Source organism: Parambassis ranga, chromosome 14 (genome assembly GCF_900634625.1).
Source record: "Parambassis ranga chromosome 14, fParRan2.1, whole genome shotgun sequence".
Lineage (NCBI taxonomy): Eukaryota > Metazoa > Chordata > Actinopteri > Ambassidae > Parambassis > Parambassis ranga.
The window spans coordinates 12,559,857-12,581,037 of NC_041034.1; the positions used below are offsets into that span (position 1 = coordinate 12,559,857).

At 41.7% G+C, this 21,181-nt stretch overlaps 1 protein-coding gene across 3 annotated transcripts; it reads right to left on the reverse strand.

Moving 5' to 3' along the window:
- Positions 1-1,501: 1,501 nt before the first annotated feature.
- Positions 1,502-20,962, reverse strand: LOC114446729 (neuronal migration protein doublecortin-like). Of its 3 annotated transcripts, none has more exons than XM_028422520.1 (7): positions 20,804-20,962; positions 17,549-17,973; positions 15,323-15,663; positions 8,244-8,346; positions 6,154-6,237; positions 4,248-4,345; positions 1,502-4,132 (listed from the first exon to the last, which is right to left on the reverse strand). In XM_028422520.1, the coding sequence occupies exons 2-7, from the start codon at positions 17,910-17,912 to the stop codon at positions 4,076-4,078; spliced, it is 1,047 nt and encodes a 348-aa protein (XP_028278321.1). In that variant the 5' UTR covers positions 17,913-17,973; positions 20,804-20,962; the 3' UTR covers positions 1,502-4,075. The 3 variants fall into 3 exon arrangements, with proteins under 3 accessions (XP_028278321.1, XP_028278320.1, XP_028278322.1); XM_028422519.1 differs by having other exon boundaries at positions 8,232-8,346; XM_028422521.1 differs by lacking the exon at positions 4,248-4,345.
- Between the last annotated feature and the right edge of the window lie 219 nt (positions 20,963-21,181).

The window sequence follows — 21,181 nt, forward strand, 5'->3', positions numbered from 1 at the left end:
GTATTTCTACAAAGCCTGTAGATCTGTTTTCATTCCCATTTTTCCTCTTCAAATAAGGAAATCGCCACGACTCATAATTGTTGATTTTGGAAGAACTGCAGATCAGGAGCATGTTTTGGTGTTTAAACAAAGTTTGGTGAAAAAGGACTAAACAAGCTGCTCAAGGATCATTTCTAAACTGTAAGCGACCCAGACACAGCCACATCCGACACCACACAGCCCGTCTTCTGCTGTGGAAAAGGTTTGTTACAGAAAATGACTGTTTAAATACTTTAAAGATGAGCTTTGACCTTTCATGACCTTAAATGCTTGGCAGCAAAGTCAGATGTTCAAATTGTCAGTAATGTTAAACATTTACAGCCATTTATATAGTTTATTTACACTGTTAGATAGTGACTGTTTATCTTTGTTTTTGGCATGAAGCCCTTACACAAAGTGAGTGACTTCAGTGGAATTTAAAAGTGCATTTAAGTGAAGCTCCACTTGTGGTTTATTTGTAAAAATGTTCATTTACTTCAGGTGCACATTACAAACCAACAGGTGGCAGCAGAATTACACAGCTGCACATGCTGTGTGCTTCTAAACCTCTGTGTGTGTGTGTGTGTCCATCCTTTAGCCTAATAGTAGAGAGCAGCACAAGCACAGTGTCGGAAGTCTCATTCAAGCTTCACATTAAAACAGGTGGAGCATGCAGCAGCACATCAAAAAGGGTTATAGGGTTTGTACCTAAACAATCAGATTTTATTATAAATGCATTGACGCGAACCGCCTAGCGTGCTATAAAATGAATAAATAGTGGTTGATAGTACAGAGACAATGAGCACAAATATTAAGTCTGTTATTATTGGCCCGTATGGTCATAGTAATTTACCAGAAATGTTCAACACTATTGATTGATCATTGAATAGGAACTAAAAGGAAAGGTTATGTGTTGGTCTACTGTGTAGAGAATTACCTCATAGTGATATCAGAATAAACAAATAACTAACTTTAGAAAGTCCCTTATCAGCTTGAATAAATTCCAGCCTGTTCACGCTAGGAAAATGTTTCAGTCCTTGAAAATGGAACAAATGTATTTCTGTAGTCGCATATCTAGGCCACCAAACACAAAGGTAAGCAAGTGTCATATCTAGGAGATCTATTAAATTAATATACTATACTATATATATTATATTATACTGACCAAACATGGTACTTTTTGTGTGGGGACATGTTGATTAATTCTAGTTTCCTGAAAGTAAAGGAATATTTAATTGTTTGTTAACACCCTCGCCACTAGGTGGCACTAAATCCGACATGCTGGTCCTTTAAATGTGTATAATGAAAGACTCAAGATCCTAGAGGTGAAATACAATTGGATTTTAATTGCAAAAGGATACCGGTTAATACATTGAATGATGCACCGAAACAAGCCACTGTGACATTGCAAAGTACCACTAAAAAGGACATTGTAAATTTCAGAAAAAAAGTCATTCATTCGATCAGAAAGGCATACAATGAAAGAGAACAGGAAGGGAGCATATATACACCACGATAAAGTGTCCTGTAGCTCTACAAAAAAAGAGTGTCAGGAGGTTTAAAAATGTTCTACAAACAGCCGTCAACAAAGAACAAGCCTTTAATGTCCCAGTTTATTTTATTTTTTTTTATCAAAATTCAGAAATCTAAAAAAGGCACCACTGAAGGTGATGAACCACACCATCCATTTTACATGGTGGCAACTGGTTTACATAAGACAACCCAAGTACTGTTAATGCTTTATATGGAGTCACGCTGTAATAAGTTGCAGAAAACTCAAGGAAACAAGAAAATTATTAGCATGTAAGGTTGTACAGAACTGAGAGTTTGAGGGAAAACGACTTCAAATAGGGTTTTTATACATAATGGCGGCTGAAGTAAGGTGTCCCTGCTGTTGGATTAGCTGATATTATTAGCTGCTGTGCTGGTGTAACAGCGCTCCCTGCAGGAGAAAGGTGTAGGTTTACAGCACCAGAGAGTTCAGTGATAGTTATTCTTAAGCAGTAAGTAACTAATATCAAAAGAACAGCTATTCAAAGCTTATCCAGAAGGTGAGCACCTGATCAATCCCTAAGACATACAACTGTCACATCATCATCACAATGGAATAACTGCATGGAAATTTCTGTTTTAGGTTACTTTCTATTGGGTATAATAAAAAAAAGGCCATTCCTACAGAAAAGAAGTTTTGAGTTACAATTCTTAAATCCAAATGCATAGACATTAATTTAAAAGGATGCTACATGTGCAGCATTTTTGAGAATTTTATTGGTGGTTCTGCATTGTAATGCTAGCACATAGACAGTAAAGTGACTCATTAGCTCCCTGCTTTGTGCTTCATTCAATTTAGTGATTCCTCACGCTTCGTTCCCTGCACTAAAAAAAAAAAAAAAAGTCGCAGGAATCTCTCTTTCAGTAGATTAGTCTGGACACACGATGCGGGTCATCGTTATAGAAAAAGGAATATGGTGATACAAAGTTGCACACAGAAGCCTGAAAAAGAGCGCTTAGTGCTCAGCTGTAAAACTAGAAAAAAAACCTACACAAGTACTTAATATAAATTAATAAACTTTATAAAAATTTTGAAACCCACACATAGATTTAGACAGTGGTTATGTTTTCAAATATCCCCCCCTAACCCTCCTTTTTGGAGAACTATGCTGAGCCATGCAAAATAGGAGAAATCCCACTACTGTTAGCGCCCTAATCGCCTCATCATGAGCATGATTTTATTGATTTTGATGCTTTAAACGTAACATGCATAACACTCCAGGTGTGCTCTCTTCACAATATTTTATAACTATTAAAATTTCATATTCCGACCTTTCTATAATTCTAAAAAAAAAAAAAAATACTTTGGCTTTAAGACCTTTATTTATTCATTTACTTTATATTTATATAAAATGGCACCACTTTACTGCGGTGCAATCACTTCTAATAGAAGATGAGTCGAGAAACTGGCTTAGGGAAGGGAATTATTAAAAACTGTATGCTGACTGTGTTTAAAAAGGGTCTAATTGCTTGTCCTTTGGTTGTTTTTATGCACCATTAGGTCCTTCAAATCATCTTTTTACATGCCCGGAGTTTCAATATGATTCATCATGCACTGCAGTTTGTGTAATTCTAACACACAGAGGGTATATGTATACCATGTGCAGCCTACTGTGTATGTAAAAACAAAGGGCCAAAATAGAGGAAGTGCCAACATGAAGATTCGTGGGATGTTATTGCTTTGTCTCTGATTGGACAAAAGGAATGCCAATTAATTCCAAGAATTATGAGCTTTATATTTATCTTATAATCTGTAATCTATATTAAAGTGGGAGTGTGGAGTCCCATAGAGAAGGTCTGGAACCGCATCCCACATGGAGTTCATTTTGGTTCTTCTTCTACTTTGACTGTACCCTGTATTATGTGGAGTGAACGTTAGACGGACATAGTGACATTATGGAAGCACAACAATGGACATCGGGGCAGAATGTTATGATGGCTATTCACAGTATTTACAGCGGTTAGAAAAGGTTTCAACTGGCTTAACAGACTTTATCTGACAAGGAACCTCTCACACCTTTGACTAGAGGGCAGAGGGACAAGGAGGAACATCACGAGTACATTAAGTGATACAAAAGTTGAGTCAACACCACCTAAAAGTATCCCTTTTGCTGCTTGGAATCCAGTGACTGAAATAGAGTCAAGAGTGCATACTTTATCAAAACGTTTGAAACCAAAGTGAATTTACACCGTGAAATCTGTAAGTCAGTGAACTGTGCTCCCCTTTTGAGAATCTTCCACATAGAAACACACACCTGGACACAAGTGAGCTGATTGTTAACCACGTGTCTGAAACAGATTTGTAAAAAAATGTATTATTCTCAAGCAGCAAATGGTGTCATAGCTCTGGTGGCTAAGGCCTTAAAAAAAGAAAGAAAGAAGAGAGACAAAACAAAGAGTGGTTCTCCTAAACAGGTGGCACTGCGATTGAGGGTGGAAAGCAGCAGAGGTATCAAACTTCTGTGTTTCAGGCCGAAAGAGGAGGGTGGCTGCAGGAGGAGGGAGTCTACATGGATTCACCCAGAGAATCGTCATCATCCAGAGATAAGGGCAGGTAGAGATCCTGCAAACACAGAGGGAGAACAGTGAACTTGCATTTAAGATATTAAAATGATCAATTTTGAGAGAAAATGGGGCAATGAGATGAAAGGTAAAGAGAGGACAAGAGGTTTGGGTACCTTCTGCTTGTTGTTGAGGCCTGGACTGGTAGGGGTGGAGGTGGGGGAATGCTTAGAAATCGGGGTGGAGAGCTGGCTGCTGGAGCCTGTCCCATTGGCTGAGAGAGCCAAAAGAGCAGAGAGGAGAAGAAAAAGCAGGAGGAGGAGGATAAAAGAGGAGGAGGGAAACAGGAGTGTGGATTAGAGGGACTCTTTTTCTGGCTCTGTGGTAAAGTCAGTCCTGAACTGTGGCCCCACTTGGCTACAAGTGACAGTTAGTGAAGGTTGACGTCGCTGACAACTTCTGTTTGTTAGATGACATTTTATTCACTTAGTCTGCGTCCTGCCACGTTGCTAGGACTCTCTCTGTGTGGAACATTCTGTTTACATCTAAGAGCAGTGTGATGTGATGTAGCTGTGCGTGTTAAGTGCTTTAAAAGAGTTTTTGTCTATAAGAGATGAAAAGAATTCTGAAGACTATAAACCAGATGGCCGGTGTAAGTTTAAGCCAGCAAGTGCTGAAAACACAAAGTGAATAAAGCGTCACTAGTAAAGGCGCTGGCTGCGTTTATCCACTCAGGCAGATAAAACAGCTTTTATTTGTGTTTAACACTTTATAAAAGAAGACTCCCAAAAACAGATAGATCACATCCTATTATCCTAAAATCTAAACATAAGCTGCTCCTCCAGACAGACCGAACAGAGACTGCAGCTGTTTTTTATTTAGAAACCAAACACTCGGCTGTAGAAGGGCCAACGTAACCTTTTTCTGAGACGAGCTGCTCACTCTGCCAAGCTTTTGTCTCCAGATAAAACTTACTGCAGTGTGGTGATCTTTAACTAAACATCTCAGTGTTTGGTTGTGTAACTGTCTTCAAGCCAGGCCCAGTGGCTGAACAAACTGCTGGTAACTCTGAAAATTAGACCCACTGCAGCGTAGACTGTTCTTCTAATGTGAACCTACTCTCTGTTGATACATCTCTAGTCAGCTCCAGATATATAACTGGCTGCATAACTGGCTTCATATGGTCATTGTTTTAATTCTCAGTAACACTACTCATGAAGTTTAATTTAATTTATTAACATATGCAAGTCTCTGCTATGACCCCTTTATCTCTCTTCTGACCTCTCTACTGGTGATTAAAGCTCAGTTAACTGCCTCCCCCAACATGTTAGCAAACCATCTGCTGTCACAAAGGGCAGGCATCACCCCCCATCAGTGATTAAAAAAAAACAAAAAAAAAAAACAAAAAAACATTTAAGACTTCTGGAGGACTGAAGGAACCTGTACAGCATGAGGCCAAACGCCCCTCATGAAACATGAACTCAGCCCTTCAGGCAATTTAACACCTCAGCTGCTCCAGCTCTGCTTTGTGTTCATTGTTTATGTGAAAACAGTCACCTCATGATGCGGCTATGTAAAAACAGCATTGTAACATACTGCACCTAAAGTGCTGTTTTCTGGTATTAAACGCTTTAACATAAAAATGTAAGCAGGAAACAGCAGCTGAGCCTCCACAGCCTCCTGGATGTTATTAAATGTTAAACTGCCAGAGCGTCCAACAAACAGCTGAGAGCTACGTATGTTGTCTTTGTTTACTTTTCATGTTTTATTCATGTTAAAAAAACAGAGGCTGCACCAACAATACTATACTACATCTCATAAGATTACCTCATTAAACAAAAGGCTCAAGTTTTACTGTCTCTGCTCTCTACAGGTTTTATCAGGTGTTGGGATTAAAGAGATGTTTCAGCTCATCATACCAATCAGAATAAGGTCAAAGGTCAAGAGAAGCTGCTACCCCCCCCCACCCCAGTCTATCAAATGGCCTATTTTTATTTTTCGTCCAGCTCTGAATTGAGCAGCCCTTTTTATTATTTTAAACACAGGGTGGTCACAGTGTAGGAGAGATAATAATGAGCTCACTTGATTCAGCTGGAGACTTGCTGCGCTTGATGGGACCAGGACTCTTTGCAGAACCACGCTGCGGTCCCTTCATCAGCCTGCATTCTGTGGGGGGAAAAAGGCACAAAGCAATCATGACTGAGCAGCATGAATTCATGTCAGAAGTCAAAGGTTTATCAAACATGGTCGCTACCTCCAGTCGGCTCCTGTTAGAGACAGGGTTATATCTCCAGTAAGAGAAACATCATTGACTTCCCATCAATGCACTAGTGATTGATTTGAGATGAACCATATAAAGGAAATGCAGTGTATTCTGGGTCATTGTATTAATCAGGGTAGACAGACTCCAGACACTGCTGCTCCTCCCTTTGCATCTCCCCCCTCTGTTTGTACTGTCAGGCTCTTTCTTTCCTCCCCCTCCCTCCTCCTCTCTTCCACTTTTGATGCTAATTATACTATCTGTCCTCCCTCCATCTCCTGGGATATTTTCCTTCTCTCTCTTAACCTTCACACACTACTGGATACAGATGTACATTCGTGTGCCATTGTTTGCAAGGTGTGCCGCCACGCCTTTGACGATACCTCAGACTGGCAGCTTGTCTAGTTTCCTCAGTGGTTTTAAAATAGCCCCCTTCCCCTCCCGAGTCTATCAGATACCTTCTCAGCCTTCGACTGATGTTGTGGCGGCAAAAACAGTGCTGCAGGTACACAACTGCGCTACTCTCTGCCTGCACGTCCATCTGCATAATGTTGTCTTTAGCATAAGGAGTGTGAAAAGTAACCACAAGGGATTTAAATCTATTTTGGTAAACGTGCCAAACAAAACCTTAAAGCAGAAACTGTCTGGAACAGAAGAAGAGGAAAATATATTCACAGTATAACTCCAGCACAGGAGAAAGGGGTATTTCAAGGAATGTGTGTCTCTTATCCATCTAAGCCTCTTAAAAACACCTCTATGGTAACTATCATTGAACTTTGCAGGAAGGGTCGTCTTCCTAAACATGATGATGTGATCATAAATCAGCCAGACCTCCTGAGTGTTATAGGATATAATGTATGTCCACATGATGTATCACAGAGAGGGCTATTTCCTATTTCCTATCTCAGTGATGTGTGGATGCTCCAGACATTCAGCCATTCTGGCCCAGAGGTTATTACAGACTGAATGAAACTGTTCAGACTCGCCTCCACCGGGGGTCTGCTATATGCTAAGAGGAACGGACCCAGATTGCTGTAAATTAACTGGCAGCTACATGACAAAAACACTAAAGCAAACACAAAGAATGAAAGAAAGATGATGACAAATCAAGCCTGCATCAGTGCTGCGTGAAGATTAAAAGACACAAAGACAGTGTTTCTGGGAAAGGACATTAGGTAGAAGTAGGTTGTTAAAAATAGGACTTTCAGGTCTGCGGGGAGCAGAGCGACTCAGTGAGAGGACTGGTTTTTACATTTTCTCTCCTAGACTCCTCAGCAGTATCAGCACCAACAGATCAGCTGGCCTAAACCTGTCACCAGACAGATTAATGGCTCCTTTTTTTGCCTTTTCCCCATCCCTGCTGCTGGTTGCAGATAATACACTCCTCTCTGTGACTCCTTGCTTCTCTTTGTCAGCATATCTCACACATTTTGCTCCGTCTCACACATACTATGAAAGCGGCATGGAGCTTTGTACATTAACACAAAAACTGCTCAAAAGCATAAACCTTTCAATCATTCTATGTGGATACTGTCCATTCTTAGCCACTATATAGGATACATTTGTTTGGTCAAGTGATACTGTGGATTTTTCTCCAAATTGAGTAATATGCAGTTTATTAGGGTTGTCAAAATAAAAGCAAAGGCCTTGCCCTTGTTTCTCTTTTTATCTATCAAATTATTCAGGTTTGTTTTCCTTGTGAGCTCATAGTGTACAGATGAATTCCTGTATTTTTGTTTCTGGACAAATTCAGTCTTCTGTCTGATTTAATCTCATGGCAGAGAAAGGTACAGCACCGTATGAGTATGAGTACATTCAAAGTGACAAGACTCTGAACCAGTTTGAACAAGACATGGAGAATATGGTGTAAAAATGTATTGTATATTCTGATGTCAAGTACCATTAAGTTTACCATTCTCATCCAGAGAGAAGTCATCCTGTGCGTAGCGGAATTTCTCCGGGCCACATGCAATGAAGACATTGTCTTCACCAAAGAAATCCTGCAGGCAGGTAACCTGTGAAACCAAAACACAGAAACCTTTAGCATCAACACTGATCTGGAATTTTAACAGGATCAAGACACAGCTGCACTCAAAGCCCTGATATTCTGTGTGGTTATTGTTTAAAGATGCTGGTTCAGGACTCTTTAAAAATGTCTTCTACATCAATATGAATAACAATGAGGCAATGAAGCACCATGCTGGATGAATTCAGTGACCAAAGCTTCAGGTCATAATGAGCCACCTTTGTGGTTAACTTGTCGTGTTAACATGCTGTCAGCTACTTCAGGTTGATGTGACAAAACACACACACAAAAGTACAAGCAGAGATGTGAATGTTACACCTTTGCTGTAATGTTTAAGTGATTCGGCTTCTTCACCCAGGGCCTTTTCACTCTACAGCAGCTGTTGACACAATATGGCCTACTTAGTGGACAGATGTCTTTGGGCCACACCTTCTCTGCTCTCCATTAAATAGGCTCTCTTACCAGCTCAGGCACGCCTATTAAAACCATTCAAGCTAAAAGCTGCTTTTTTCCTTTATTGTGCAGATGAGATTTGTTACAAAGAATCTCAGTCACATTTCTCTTTCAACACCTGTTGTAATTTGTTCCTTTATTTTTTATTTATAAGACAATCACACAGACTGTACTACAGCCTTGACTGAACTACAGGACTCACTTTGATTTAAACAAAGTTGGCAGAGTTGAACATTTACACAAACATAACACTTTACTGGTCACTTTTAAAAAACCCAGTGTCGGGATGTCTGCCAAGATACTGTAGATGCATCATGGTTTCCATTGTGATACACATCCAAACTATGAGCTACAGATAATTTGGGAATACCCCACCCCAGCAGCTGCCATGTTACTTCTCTATCCTGCTAGACAAGCTAAAAGTGTGCGGTGGTGACTCGGTGGTGTGGTATCCAACAGCTGTACCCTCTCTGCGTCCATCGAGATTCCCCGGATACAGGCCTGGCAGATCCCAACTGAGTCGAAAAGATGGTGCTTTGACTCCAGGGATCAAAATCTAATTGGTTTTGCAGCCAAAGCTAATTTACAGGGTGCACGTTTGGGTTTTCATCTGTGTTCATTATCAAGAGATTAGATACATGTTACTTTCATTAGGTTAAACTGTTGCGTGGCAAGAGGCGCACCTGACAGTTAATCATAAGATAGAAGCATTAAGAAGTGCTCCGTTTCCCTAAGGCCAGCAGAGAGGGGAGGGGAGATAGAAATGGGCTGGAATGGGGTGGGAGTGTAGAGGCTACAGTACCCCTTTTAATGGCTTTAAGAAGAGAGCTGATTAAAGGGATAAAGTGTTTACCCAACAGACGACGAGCTTAATCTTTCTTAACAGAATCTCCACTCAAAAACATCACTGTATTTCTTAATTTCTTAATTATAATAAGCTGTCTAAATGAACAAAGGTATCCAAAATAAAACTCCCAACACTGTGTCCAAACAAAGGTTTGAACAGTGAAAACATCTGCATTCTCACAGAAATAACAAGTACATTAAACTGACCAAGAGCTTTGCATGGTCTCGTTTATTATCTATAAGGATAACCTGGATTTAACCCCATGTCTCAGAAAGCTTCAACCTCCTTATGAGTCAAAAACATTGAATCCTTCCAAGCAATCCTACTAATCCTGTTCCCTACAGAGATCACTTAAGATCCACATTATCTATACCACTACAGTGCAGATCTATGTATCATTAAGGCACCATCTAATCCATATATACTCCATGTGTACAACCTTGATGACAATATAATCAGACATGGGCTGCTCATGTGACTGCAATCTTCTTTGAAGATTGGCCTGGCGTATGTCTACAATTGGCAAGAATCTTGTGGGAAAACTGTTCTGTTTTGCATGCTATCAAATCAAATATAAAATGTCAGTGTCCCTTTGAAACATGGCAGCAGTGAGGAAAGGGCAGGCCAGCTTGGAACATTTGGATATAAGGTTCAAAATCCTCCCCTCTCAATCTGAAAAGGTCAACCTCACCCACCTGGCAATGATAACTCTGAGAAGGACAATATGAGGTGACCTGATGCCATTTAAATTCACAAAGCTCTGTTATCTCACATATATGCATGCTGCAAAGAAAACGCAAACATCAGGGTTAGAGTATCCATCTCTGCGTCTGCTGGAAGAAGGAGGGTGGAGTTTTCTGAAAAACTGGCTCTTTCCAGACTCCAGGTGCCCTCCACCCTCTGTCCCAACAAGCCCATCCCTAATCTCTGCCTTACCAGCTGTCAGGACCACATGACCCACAGAAAACCACCAGCAGCTACGCAGGGATCCACCAAATACAGTAACTGAATTATTCAGAGTTCCTTTGGCCCAGTTCAAGCGAAGTGTCCACAGGGCACAGCCTCTCCATTAGGCAATGATGGCCACATAAACATTCAGCAGTGTGTGTTGTGTATCTCTACACAGAGAAGACTTTAGGAATTACCAGGACTACATTTGTGTCCACATTGCTGCCCGTCAAAGCTGGAATAAAACACTTTTGATTTGGGTCTGTATGCTGATTTCACTCAGTTGATCAAAAGCCAGCTGTTGTGAGTCCTACAGGTCATTTGTCCAGTGTAAAAAGATTAGTGATAAGTAAAATCATAATAACAGGTGCAACTGCTTTTGAGAAAAGCAGGAGGAAACATTAGCCGACAAAGCCTGTGCATCCTTTGTTGTCTACACACAGACGTCTTCTACTGACTTCAGTTCATCCTGTCAGCTGCAGCAGAAATTAATGACCCACTAATGATTCAGAGGGCAGCCTCTATCTCTCAGCGATGCTATATTCATTGATCTCTGTGCAGAAGTAAAGCTATTTGGTGATGCTTCATCAGTACATATAACACACAAGGCACTCACTGCAATGAGTCAGCAAATGGTTAATTAGTAGAATTTAATACAGTTGATTAGGTGCCTGGACACCACAGAGGCCTAGAATAAAACTGACTAAATTAGAAGGCACCAAGCTGTTACATTGTGTGGCCTTTGCATCACTGAGCTTTGTGAGAGAGAGAAGTATAAAAAAAAGAAAAGAAAATAGGTTGTATGACCTTCCTTTGCAGCCCATGGGGAAACACCCACATCATTCCCTTTACTGTAGGCACACAGACCCAATCAATACCAGCGCCCCCACACTGAGTGGAATATTCCTCCAAAATACACAGATAGTCTCCATTTTGTGCATTTCAACTAAAGCTTTCACAGACAATATAAACCAGTACAAAGTGTCAGTGTGTCTGCTTTTCTAACAGCAGTTCAGGATAAAAGTCACTACACCAAAATCAACATATTTGTGACTCATTCTTTTTATATTTCTTTTTTTGTGGTTCCTCCCTTATAATTTATAAATGTTTCTTCCAGTTTTCTTCCTGACCCGTCTGTGACCTTTGTGCACCGGAACAGAGTCTGTGTGTGACTGTAAGTGGTCCGGATGCATTTGGAGCACAGATGAGCCAGTTAGGCAGCAATATCTGCACAGTCATGGGGACCAGCTGGTGCCTGATGTTGCTTTAACACGACCCCCCACACCCCACCCCCCACCAACCCTAAGGAAGCTGGATTTCCATTTGGCTGACTGATGTGGCTGTAGCATTATTAAATTGTGCTTCCTACTCTTTTCCCCTCCAGGTCATGCTCACTTGTTGATGTGGTGTGTGCAGGAAAACGTAGCTGTGAGGGATGTGTGTAGGTTTATAGGCTTGCCTGCTTACAATGCTTCATCTAAGGGACCACGCCCCTATGTCAGCTTGATTGTCTGCCCGTGTTACACAGTGTGCGTGTGCGTGTGCGTGTGCGTGTGCATGTGTGAGCAAAATCTGGATGCGGTGAGCTGTTGATGGAGGAGGAACAGAGGGCAGGGCAGGTAAGACCCAATGTAAAGAGCACACTCAGCGTATTACAGCCATTGTCACAAACTGAATTCATCACAGCAGAGCTTATTGCCATGACAACTGCCTCTGCAGCATGGCAAGCAGCAGGCAGACTGCAAGAGCCCTGATAACCAGAGAAAAGCAGGCTTTTCTTGCCTGTTAGCGGATGTATTTTAGTCGTTAAGAAGCCCTGAACTCATGCATGCATCCATCTCTTATTCACTGAATAATTCCTTACCATAGTTATTAACTTTCAAAGCGAATCAGAATCTTTTGTTCTCTGACAATAACAGTGCGACCTTGTGCCTGAAGCATGCCTGAAGCATCCACTTGTTTTACTCTGTCGCCTTCTTGAAAAACCCAGTTTCTTTAAAAATGCAGTTAATTAAAAAGCTAAATTTTAAACTCAAATCAACAACACAATGCATCTATTTCACAAGCAATATTTAGATGATCTCAAATGCAAATCAAAACTATTCTCGTCTTCAGACACCTCCATCAAAAAAAATTAATACAAAATGGCTGCCAGCAATTAAATAAGCACCCAGATATGGTGTAGGCTGCACAAGCAGGAAGGGTGAAACAAGTTTTTTTTTTTCAATAGACTGAGAGAATAATTACTCCCCATTAGTGAAAATAAAATGATCCTAATTTGGTGTAAGAATGGGGATCCTGAATCCAATGTCCCCACCCTTCCTAAATTGAGCTGAAAAGCACCGGAATTAGAGGGGAAAATGGGAGTGATTTTGTTCACCACACTGGCAAAGAGGAGGAGGGCAGGCTGTCTTTAGAGTCTAGACAGCTCTAAAGGGAACATCAAGCATGAAAAGTAGCCATTTTAAATGCTAGAAAGCACAAGACGAAACACCTTTTATCTGTCACAAACAGATCTTTTACAACTATGCACACTCACATATATACGCACGCACACTGTGCCAGCTGCAGTCCATCATGCATCCAGTGCGCACTCAATGATGGAATGTATACAGGTACAAAGGAACATGACATGACTTTTTTTAAACCCCAAAGGCTGCATTGATAGTAAACTCTCACACCCACTACAGGATGTGGTATCTGACAGACCAGTCCACACCAGCTGGGCTCTCTTTGTGCCTGGGATGTGGTCTCCTAGCAACCAGTCCCAGCAGCTATCGCAATGGAATGGGAAGAGGAGGATCGGCGCAGAGTCAGGGAGGGGCGGGCACTGCATCAATATTGCTTCTACCATATCACCTCCACCACAGAGTAACTGCAGTGTGCCTCTGCACACAAAGACACTACAAATGCACAGCTTTTCTCACATTTCTGTGCAACACGATGAAACCGAGGAGTCCCCGATTACAAAATTATCCATATCTATGACAAGAGAATCAATATGTGCAGGATGTTGATGCTTAAAGCCGTTTTGTGGAAACACATCATGCACATAAGGAAGCAGTTCTGCAGGAAACCAGTATAAGACCCCTGGGAGCACCCCTTGAAGCAAGCATTTAAATCAAATTCCCCCATCTATCATGTCAGTGTGTCTCCCCTCCTCCAAGACACACATGATCCTTTCCTTATTAATACAAAAGAGAAACTAGTACAGCACCTAAAGGGGACCCCAAACCCCCATCCATCTGTAATCAATAACACATCCCCACAGGAGACTGAGCAAACATTTAGCCCTATCAAAGAGAGGACCGAGGAACAGATGTCCTCGTCCACACACATCGTCATGTTCGCTCCTCATCCCTGCCTCTGTTAATTTACACTGATAGAACAGAAAGCACAGGTTTTTGATCCATGTTAATCACAGATATGACAGGTGTGAAACAATCAGTAGCTGTATACATCTGAATGCATTTATTACATTACATATTGCACACAGCATCATCTCTCAAGACTATTCCAGCTGGGTGACCATGCATGATGGGTCCACTACTCTCACTACTCCAATAAAGTGTGCAGATGAATAAAACATTATGTCCTTTAGGTTTTCTGGTGTGTTGAGTAAACAACGGTATTCCTCAGGGAGTGACTTTTAGGGAATATTTAAGTGTCTGCCTCACAGTGCAGAAAAACATCAATAGTGGTTGAATTTATAGAGAAATGCGCAGCTTGCACCCTCCTCCGTCCATTTGGCTGTGACGCACTCGTCACTATGGCAGCCAAGAACATGAGCAAAGGGCTTGTTGCTGATTTTGGATCTTCTTCTAAACCTGTCAAACAGACCGGACAGAAGCCATAAGGTCATGGAGCTGAATGGATCTCTGTTGCACGTTGAAGCCTTCATGTTGTCACAGTGAGGTACAGTGCCCCGGTTGAAAATTCACATATTAGTGCAAAGGTTCTCTAGACACTCACAGTTCTAGCACAATACCATGCACCATCTCAAACAGAGCAACAATGAGGACAAAATGACTAAAGATAATGCAGGGCTGGGCCCTTTGTACCATAGTGGGTGTAAAGCTTTTCATTGTTAAATACTAAAACTATTGTCATAATACAAAAACTAAAATACACAAATGGCCTAAAAACTAACCCCACAACAAAAGGCTGGTGGACAGGATACTGATGATCTGAACCATAAGACGGAAGACCATGTTGCTTCTGACTAGAACTCTTCAATAAAGTGTGCTGACAATGAAGGTCATTGTGTACAAAGTTTAGATGTCCAAGGTTCTCATGGACCAACCTTGCCAGTGTTGACTGAGGTTAGGACTGAACAATGATGTTTCCCTCATTTAATAAGCCTGTGAAGTTAAAAGAAACCACAGAGGATGTAGTGTCATGGTTTTGTCTTTGTTTGCATTTCCAGGTAAATAGCCTGATCATACCTGTGCAGATATGGGTGGATATATGAATGAAGGACTGTCTCCAATCCCAACCACACATTTTCCTGTGGTGTAGCTTTGTTTACATACTGAACTGTACCACCTTTATTTCACTTAACACAAGGGAGGGCCCTCTTCCAAACTAAACAAATGCAGACAGAAAAATATCCATCAGCAGCTTGGTGCATTTGAATTTTACAAGGGCAGAGATTTTCATATGCATAGTAGGGCCCAGTGAATTCAGATTTGCAGCAGTATGTGTGGGTGTAACATACCTGCTTGCCGTCGAGTGTGTAGATCCTCTTCACCGCCCCGCTTTCCAGTTTGATAGCCTCTGTGATGTCGGTGAGCACCTGTTCGAATGAGTGCGCCGTTTTTTTGTTGAGCAGGACACGGACGGCTTTGCGTGGCTTCACTCCACTGCGCATCACAGTGACAAGCTTGGGTCGAATAAAGTCCCTGCTCTCTCGGGACTCACCGGCAGCCTTTGCAGCAAAGGACTGCAGATTCTTCTGGCTTGCTGAGGCCTTTACGTTCACAGACCAGTTGGGGTTGACATTCTTTGTGTAGTCAACTTTCTTGTAGAAGTTCTCTGATGCACAAACATAGCTCTCCCCTGTGGAGGCATAGGAAAATTAGGTTAGTGTGTTGTAACACACTATGCTATTGAACCTTGACACCTGAGAGTCCCAAAGCGTCAAATCATCTGAACCTCCAGGAATACTGAGACCAGTGGGAGAAATTAAGTCTAGGCTTTCACTTCCTGTAATTCACTGGCAACTAAAATCATTTTACATGGTACATGGCATGCAGATGGTGTCAGCTTTGAGGATTGTTTCTGAAAAGAGAGGCTACTGTCAAGTTCGGCCAAATGCAAGTTTTGATCACCACACTAATAGCCATTCAGTGCTCTGACAATCTGTTGAAGTAGAAAAGTAAATGAAAGTAGATTTGGACTGACATGCCATTCAACACCAGAAGATAAACATTAATATGTGCAAAATTGAATGAATGAATCTGTGTCTACATGTCTTCCTGAAGGAAAATAAAGAGGCACATGTAAAACATGCACAGTTGGCTTTGTTAACAACATCATGCAGGATGAAGCATGCTTTTAAAATGGCAGGATGACTAAAACAAGTTACAAAAAAAAAATAATCTATATCAACTTCCTTGTCTTTGCTGCCGACTGTGCTGCTCTTGTTCTGACAGGTACCCACTATAGACAAAAGGCAGCAACAGGAAGAGATGGAGAGACATTTTGGCAACACTCCAGAATCCAACAATTAGGCCAAATGTGGAGAAATTACAGCCAAGACAAAAGGCACAAAACTGGATTACACTGTGCAGACAAGATTGAGCAATTAATTATAACCCGCAAGAGGAAGCACAATGAAATACCCCCCGAATCAACCAGAGTGCTTACTGTGCTGCCCTTACTTACCCCCCCTTCACACACACAAATGCAAAACTGCACACACACACATTCCTATCTTTCCTAAGCAGCTCAAGCAGCAGAGATGATCATCTCATTTTAGACAAATTAAGCTGCAGTTTATCTTCCAGCATTACCCCAAACTCACCCTCTGCACCTCATCCTCCTTCTATAAGGAATCTCAGTTATTCCTAAACAGACATCTAAACACTGCTGTCACCAATAGAAACTATATTTCTTCCACAAAATCAAAACTTTCAGCACCCCATGCCCCTGAATTCTTTAAAGATTTAATGGTATGACTGACATATGATTTTCTTCTAAGCAGGTCAACGCACGGATCATCCTGTCAGATGCTGCGACTTCATTCATTTACCAAAAGAGATTCCAAATCATCCTTGGCAACTTTCACAACATGAATTTGGAGGCAAACAAATCACATCTTGTTCTAAGCAGCCGTCTGTCGCCAAATATAGATGATGGCAGCTGCTCACATGTCTGTCTATCACTTATAGTACTCCTATCTGAAATACAAGCAGATCAGCTTTCCAGGCAGGCAGCTCTGTCAGGTGTGAAGTAGTTTGACTGCTTAATCAGAAAAATAGCTGAAGGTTGTTTGCAGCCAGTGTTACTTTGGATACTGAAGGAAACTTCGGACGGTTGGAGGCTTCTTTAAAGAACCAGATGCTAATGATTTCCATTAATGAACTCTGATCCCATGCTGAGCTGTACTGAGCCAACTTTACACTTCAGCATTGAAACTAACCACCCTAAAACTAAGACCGCTAAGACCACCAAGATCCAAGGTGGTAGAACTGCTTTCAGACTTATTAGGAGGAGAAAATTATACAGTTTAATCTACGATCCCTACAGCAAAACATGGACTTTACTGCTATATCATAATCTTTTAGATAAAAGTTATCTTTGTGATTGTGCAATTAGAGGCATCAAGACTTCTAAATTCAGAATACTATGCTACTTAACTTGAAGCTCAAGTGACCCATTGTGCCTCAGTTTGTTCTTTATCCAACGATACAGAATAACTGCACCATATGCTTAGTCTTACCTTCCTCTAGGTCATCCAAGTTTGCGATCTTGCGTGAACCGTCAATAGTGAAGATGAAGCGGACACCCTGTGGCAAGTTGATGTGGTCAGAAAGGGAGCGTGTGAGGTCAGCCAGGAGAGCGTCGAAGGTGCGAAATCGGTCATTGGCCACAGCATACACAATGCCCTTGAAGTAGCGGTCTCCGTTGCGATAGAAGCGCACCTTCTTGGCTTTCTTCTCATTGGTGAGGGCCTGCAGGGTGCGTGTGCGGTAGAAGCTGCAGTGGGCGCTGTGGGTAGGACTGGGGAGCCCGTTCATGCGCCCACCTCGTGGAGTACGGGATGCCTTGTCTCGTTCGTCAAAATGTCCAAAGTCTAGCTCCATGATGACTGAAATTATGGTGGTTGTGAGAGATGTGTGGTGGTGGTGACCAGCTCCGGAGAGTCTACAAAAAGAAGGCTGTGATTTAGATTGGATTACACGAATCTGCCATTTCATCATCACACAGGTGGATAAAGAAGACAAAAAGGCTGGTTTAGAACACTGGCTGTTTAACCCTAAATGGGCACTGAATGAAAGAGGTGATCAATCATCTTCCTGAAATGATAATAAACAATACAAAGCCAATAAGCCAAATGGTATTATTAAACCACTTCAAAGAGAACCTTTGACTGGTAAATACTTGATGATAAAGAAACAGAATATGACAGTATATAGTACATAAATTCCTCCCTACATACACCTTTGCACAGCTGTCTCCCTTCAGGGCCATGGTTTCAATGATAATTCTTTAATAGGATGTTTGGTAAGTTGGTGATCACTGGTTTAGACATCTCAAATTGTAAAAACAAAACAACATAGAAGCTTTGATTGCCTAGATTGTTGATGGGTTAAGTGAGCATCGGAAGAAGGATCTTTAATGGCTGCATTTCAGGAGAGGCTCAGGGGAAGTATCATCAAACCTCACTGAAGGATTGCTGCAGTGTCTAGGGGGACCTTTAGAATCCTACCCACGTTCAGAGTATTTTCAGGAATGCCTCATCAATGTCAAAGCACCCACAATCCTCTGTGCACATACAATGATGGTGCAAAATGGTGTGTTCCATTATGTGTCCACTGAATAATAAGAAGGCATCTCTCATGGCTACTGAAGGATCCGACATTTTAATTTTCCTATTGCCGATTGGTTCAGGCTTAAACATCTTGGTATTGTCAAGAAAACCTGCTGTTGTACTGAGTAAAATACTGAATGTTTAAAAGACTGTTTAATATTTAAGTAGACAAAGCCTCACAGAATGAAAACATGAGTGGAGATATGACTTATTGCTGTCACTTAGAAGTGATTCTAATGATGCACCTGTACAACCCATAAACAATCAGCCACTTATGCTGTGAGAGAGACTGCACGGTCACTTCCTGCTAACCTCCCACATGGTGGCCACACAAAGTCCCCAGAAGCCACAAAAACTCAATGAACCATTTTTTTTTTTCCAAATTAATCTTTTGAACACTTGACACACACCCATCAAACACACACACACCCTTCCACATGAAAGAGGAAGTTGTCTGTCAATAGAGAAGGGTTTTAAACTGCATGAAGTGTACACCTTTAGTCAGATGCAAGTCACTTGTTTCTGTTACGGGTCACAATATTCTCACAGGACCTTACAATATTGACTGAAAGGTCACCAGCCTTTCAACACTGCTCTTGAGAAGCTTTTAACAACACACATTTGTGTACGTCTTACAGGACCTGTTGTCCCTCTCTTACTAGCCGTCACAAATTAGCAGCATGAAGGAAAAAGATTCAACCAGCAGCATCTGATTTTGGATTTATGGTGATAAAAAGGGAGAATTGATGGTGTTGCTTCCAAATTGAGCCATTACAGTTCCTGTTTTTTCACGAGTGATGGGTTTCATCTAATGTGTGCACAACAGATCATGATCCACTGCTTTGAATGGAGATGATGTGGTTACTTGAAATAACAATATGAGAGAAGTAGTTGTTTCAACCATTTATCTAGCATTATGCTATGGTTTTAACATCTCCAAGATGAAGATCTTTTAGGTTTCTGGCTGCTCATTAACAAGATATGCAAGAGAAATCAGTTTGTACTCTTCTATATTAGGTCTTTTCACATAAAATATAATAATAATCTGATATTTTTCAAACACATCATTAAGGCCTACTTCCTAGTATAATCATACATATATGATGTATACAGCACTGCATTGACAGCTACCGGTACATTCACAAACCAAAAAGAAATGCTGCCGCCACCCATCCATGTGGCAGGGCCCTAAACCATGCCGGCTGAGCTGCTGACTGGTTTTTTATGACAGGCGACATTGATAGGGGTGGGACTTCAGTGAACCGGGTGCTCCTCAGCTGACAAAGGCCAGGTTTCAAGCCCATCTGCTGCACTAATAGGCAAAGCTAACAGTGACCCTTCCCCAGTGGAGCATCAACTAGGACAGTCCATTGTCTCAAACAGGGTGCCTGCCTTTAGAGTGACATCACCATCACTGCTGCTGCTGCTCCTGCTGCAGCCTGCTCATTCAGCCAGCTTAAGTCCAGAAAGTACATCTTCTCAGTGGATTTTGCTTTTCATAAAATCAAATCTTTCCAGTGTTATACTACATTACGTGGCATGCTTTTAACACACAGTGTGGACTGATCGATAGGCCAACACAATAGATGTTCAATTCTAAACACCCACCCACAGTAAAATGCACAAATTTAATCCAGAGCTGGGCATTAAGCAGCACTGCAGTATCACTGTGTGGTGTCATTGATATTTTTGGCTGGTTCTGTGTTCTTGACAGAGCCACCCACACTCACACACAGACACACAACACCCCGGTGACTACACACTCCTGACAAACCAGCACCACACCATGAGTCTCCAGTCATCAAAATTCATTAACATATACAGCATCTATCACAGCAAGCCACACTACAGAGGCAGTTTTAAGCCACAAAAGGAAGAAAGAAAAGTTTGAAGATAGTACACTCCTCATTTATAATGGAGTGTGGCCACATGGCATCAAGCAGAAAAAAAATGCAAGTTTTTTTTTTAAGGAGGAAGGGGGGGTTGGGTGTGCGCACACCTTCTCATGATCCACCTGCACAAACGCACATCTTAAAAAAAAATTAAATCACATCCAAACACAAAAATCTACACTGACACCCCAACCTGTACACCCAGCATCACAGTCACTACAATTACACGTCTGTTTGTAATCAGTAAAGTCCCATCCAGTCGCGGACTCACCTGCGTCGCTGCTTGCGGAGCGAAGGGAGTGTGTGAGGGGGGGAGTGGATGAGAGAGTGTGTGAGTCGATGCTGCAGGATAGCGGCACGCCGTCTCTCCCCTTGCCTTTGTCTGCTTCAGTCTGAGAGCCGAGCCGCTGCCTGCCTCACTGGAGGAGCCACTGGGTCCTAAAGAGTAGTGGACCCGCCCACTGTGGTAATGCTTTAAGGTGCCAGTTAGTGCGGACAGGGGTGGAGCTGAAATCACCAAAGGTGGTCTGTGTGCTGGCTAGAGGTTTGAATGAAGGAGGGGCTTATTGTTAAGTAATGGATGAAAGGGGGAAGAGATGACATGATATTTGACCTTTTTGTCATCAGGTGAAAATCTCATTTTAGGGGT

Bases quoted from the DNA above. Each gene is read 5' to 3' on its own strand.
- LOC114446729 (XM_028422519.1), bottom strand. From the start codon at position 17,912: ATGGAGCTAGACTTTGGACATTTTGACGAACGAGACAAGGCATCCCGT. The intron at 8,347-15,322 runs GTATGTTACACC...TTGGTTTCACAG, and splicing joins ACACACTCGACGGCAAGCAG to GTTACCTGCCTGCAGGATTT. The intron at 4,346-6,153 runs GTGAGCTCATTA...TGGCTCTCTCAG, and splicing joins CAAGTCTCCAGCTGAATCAA to CCAATGGGACAGGCTCCAGC.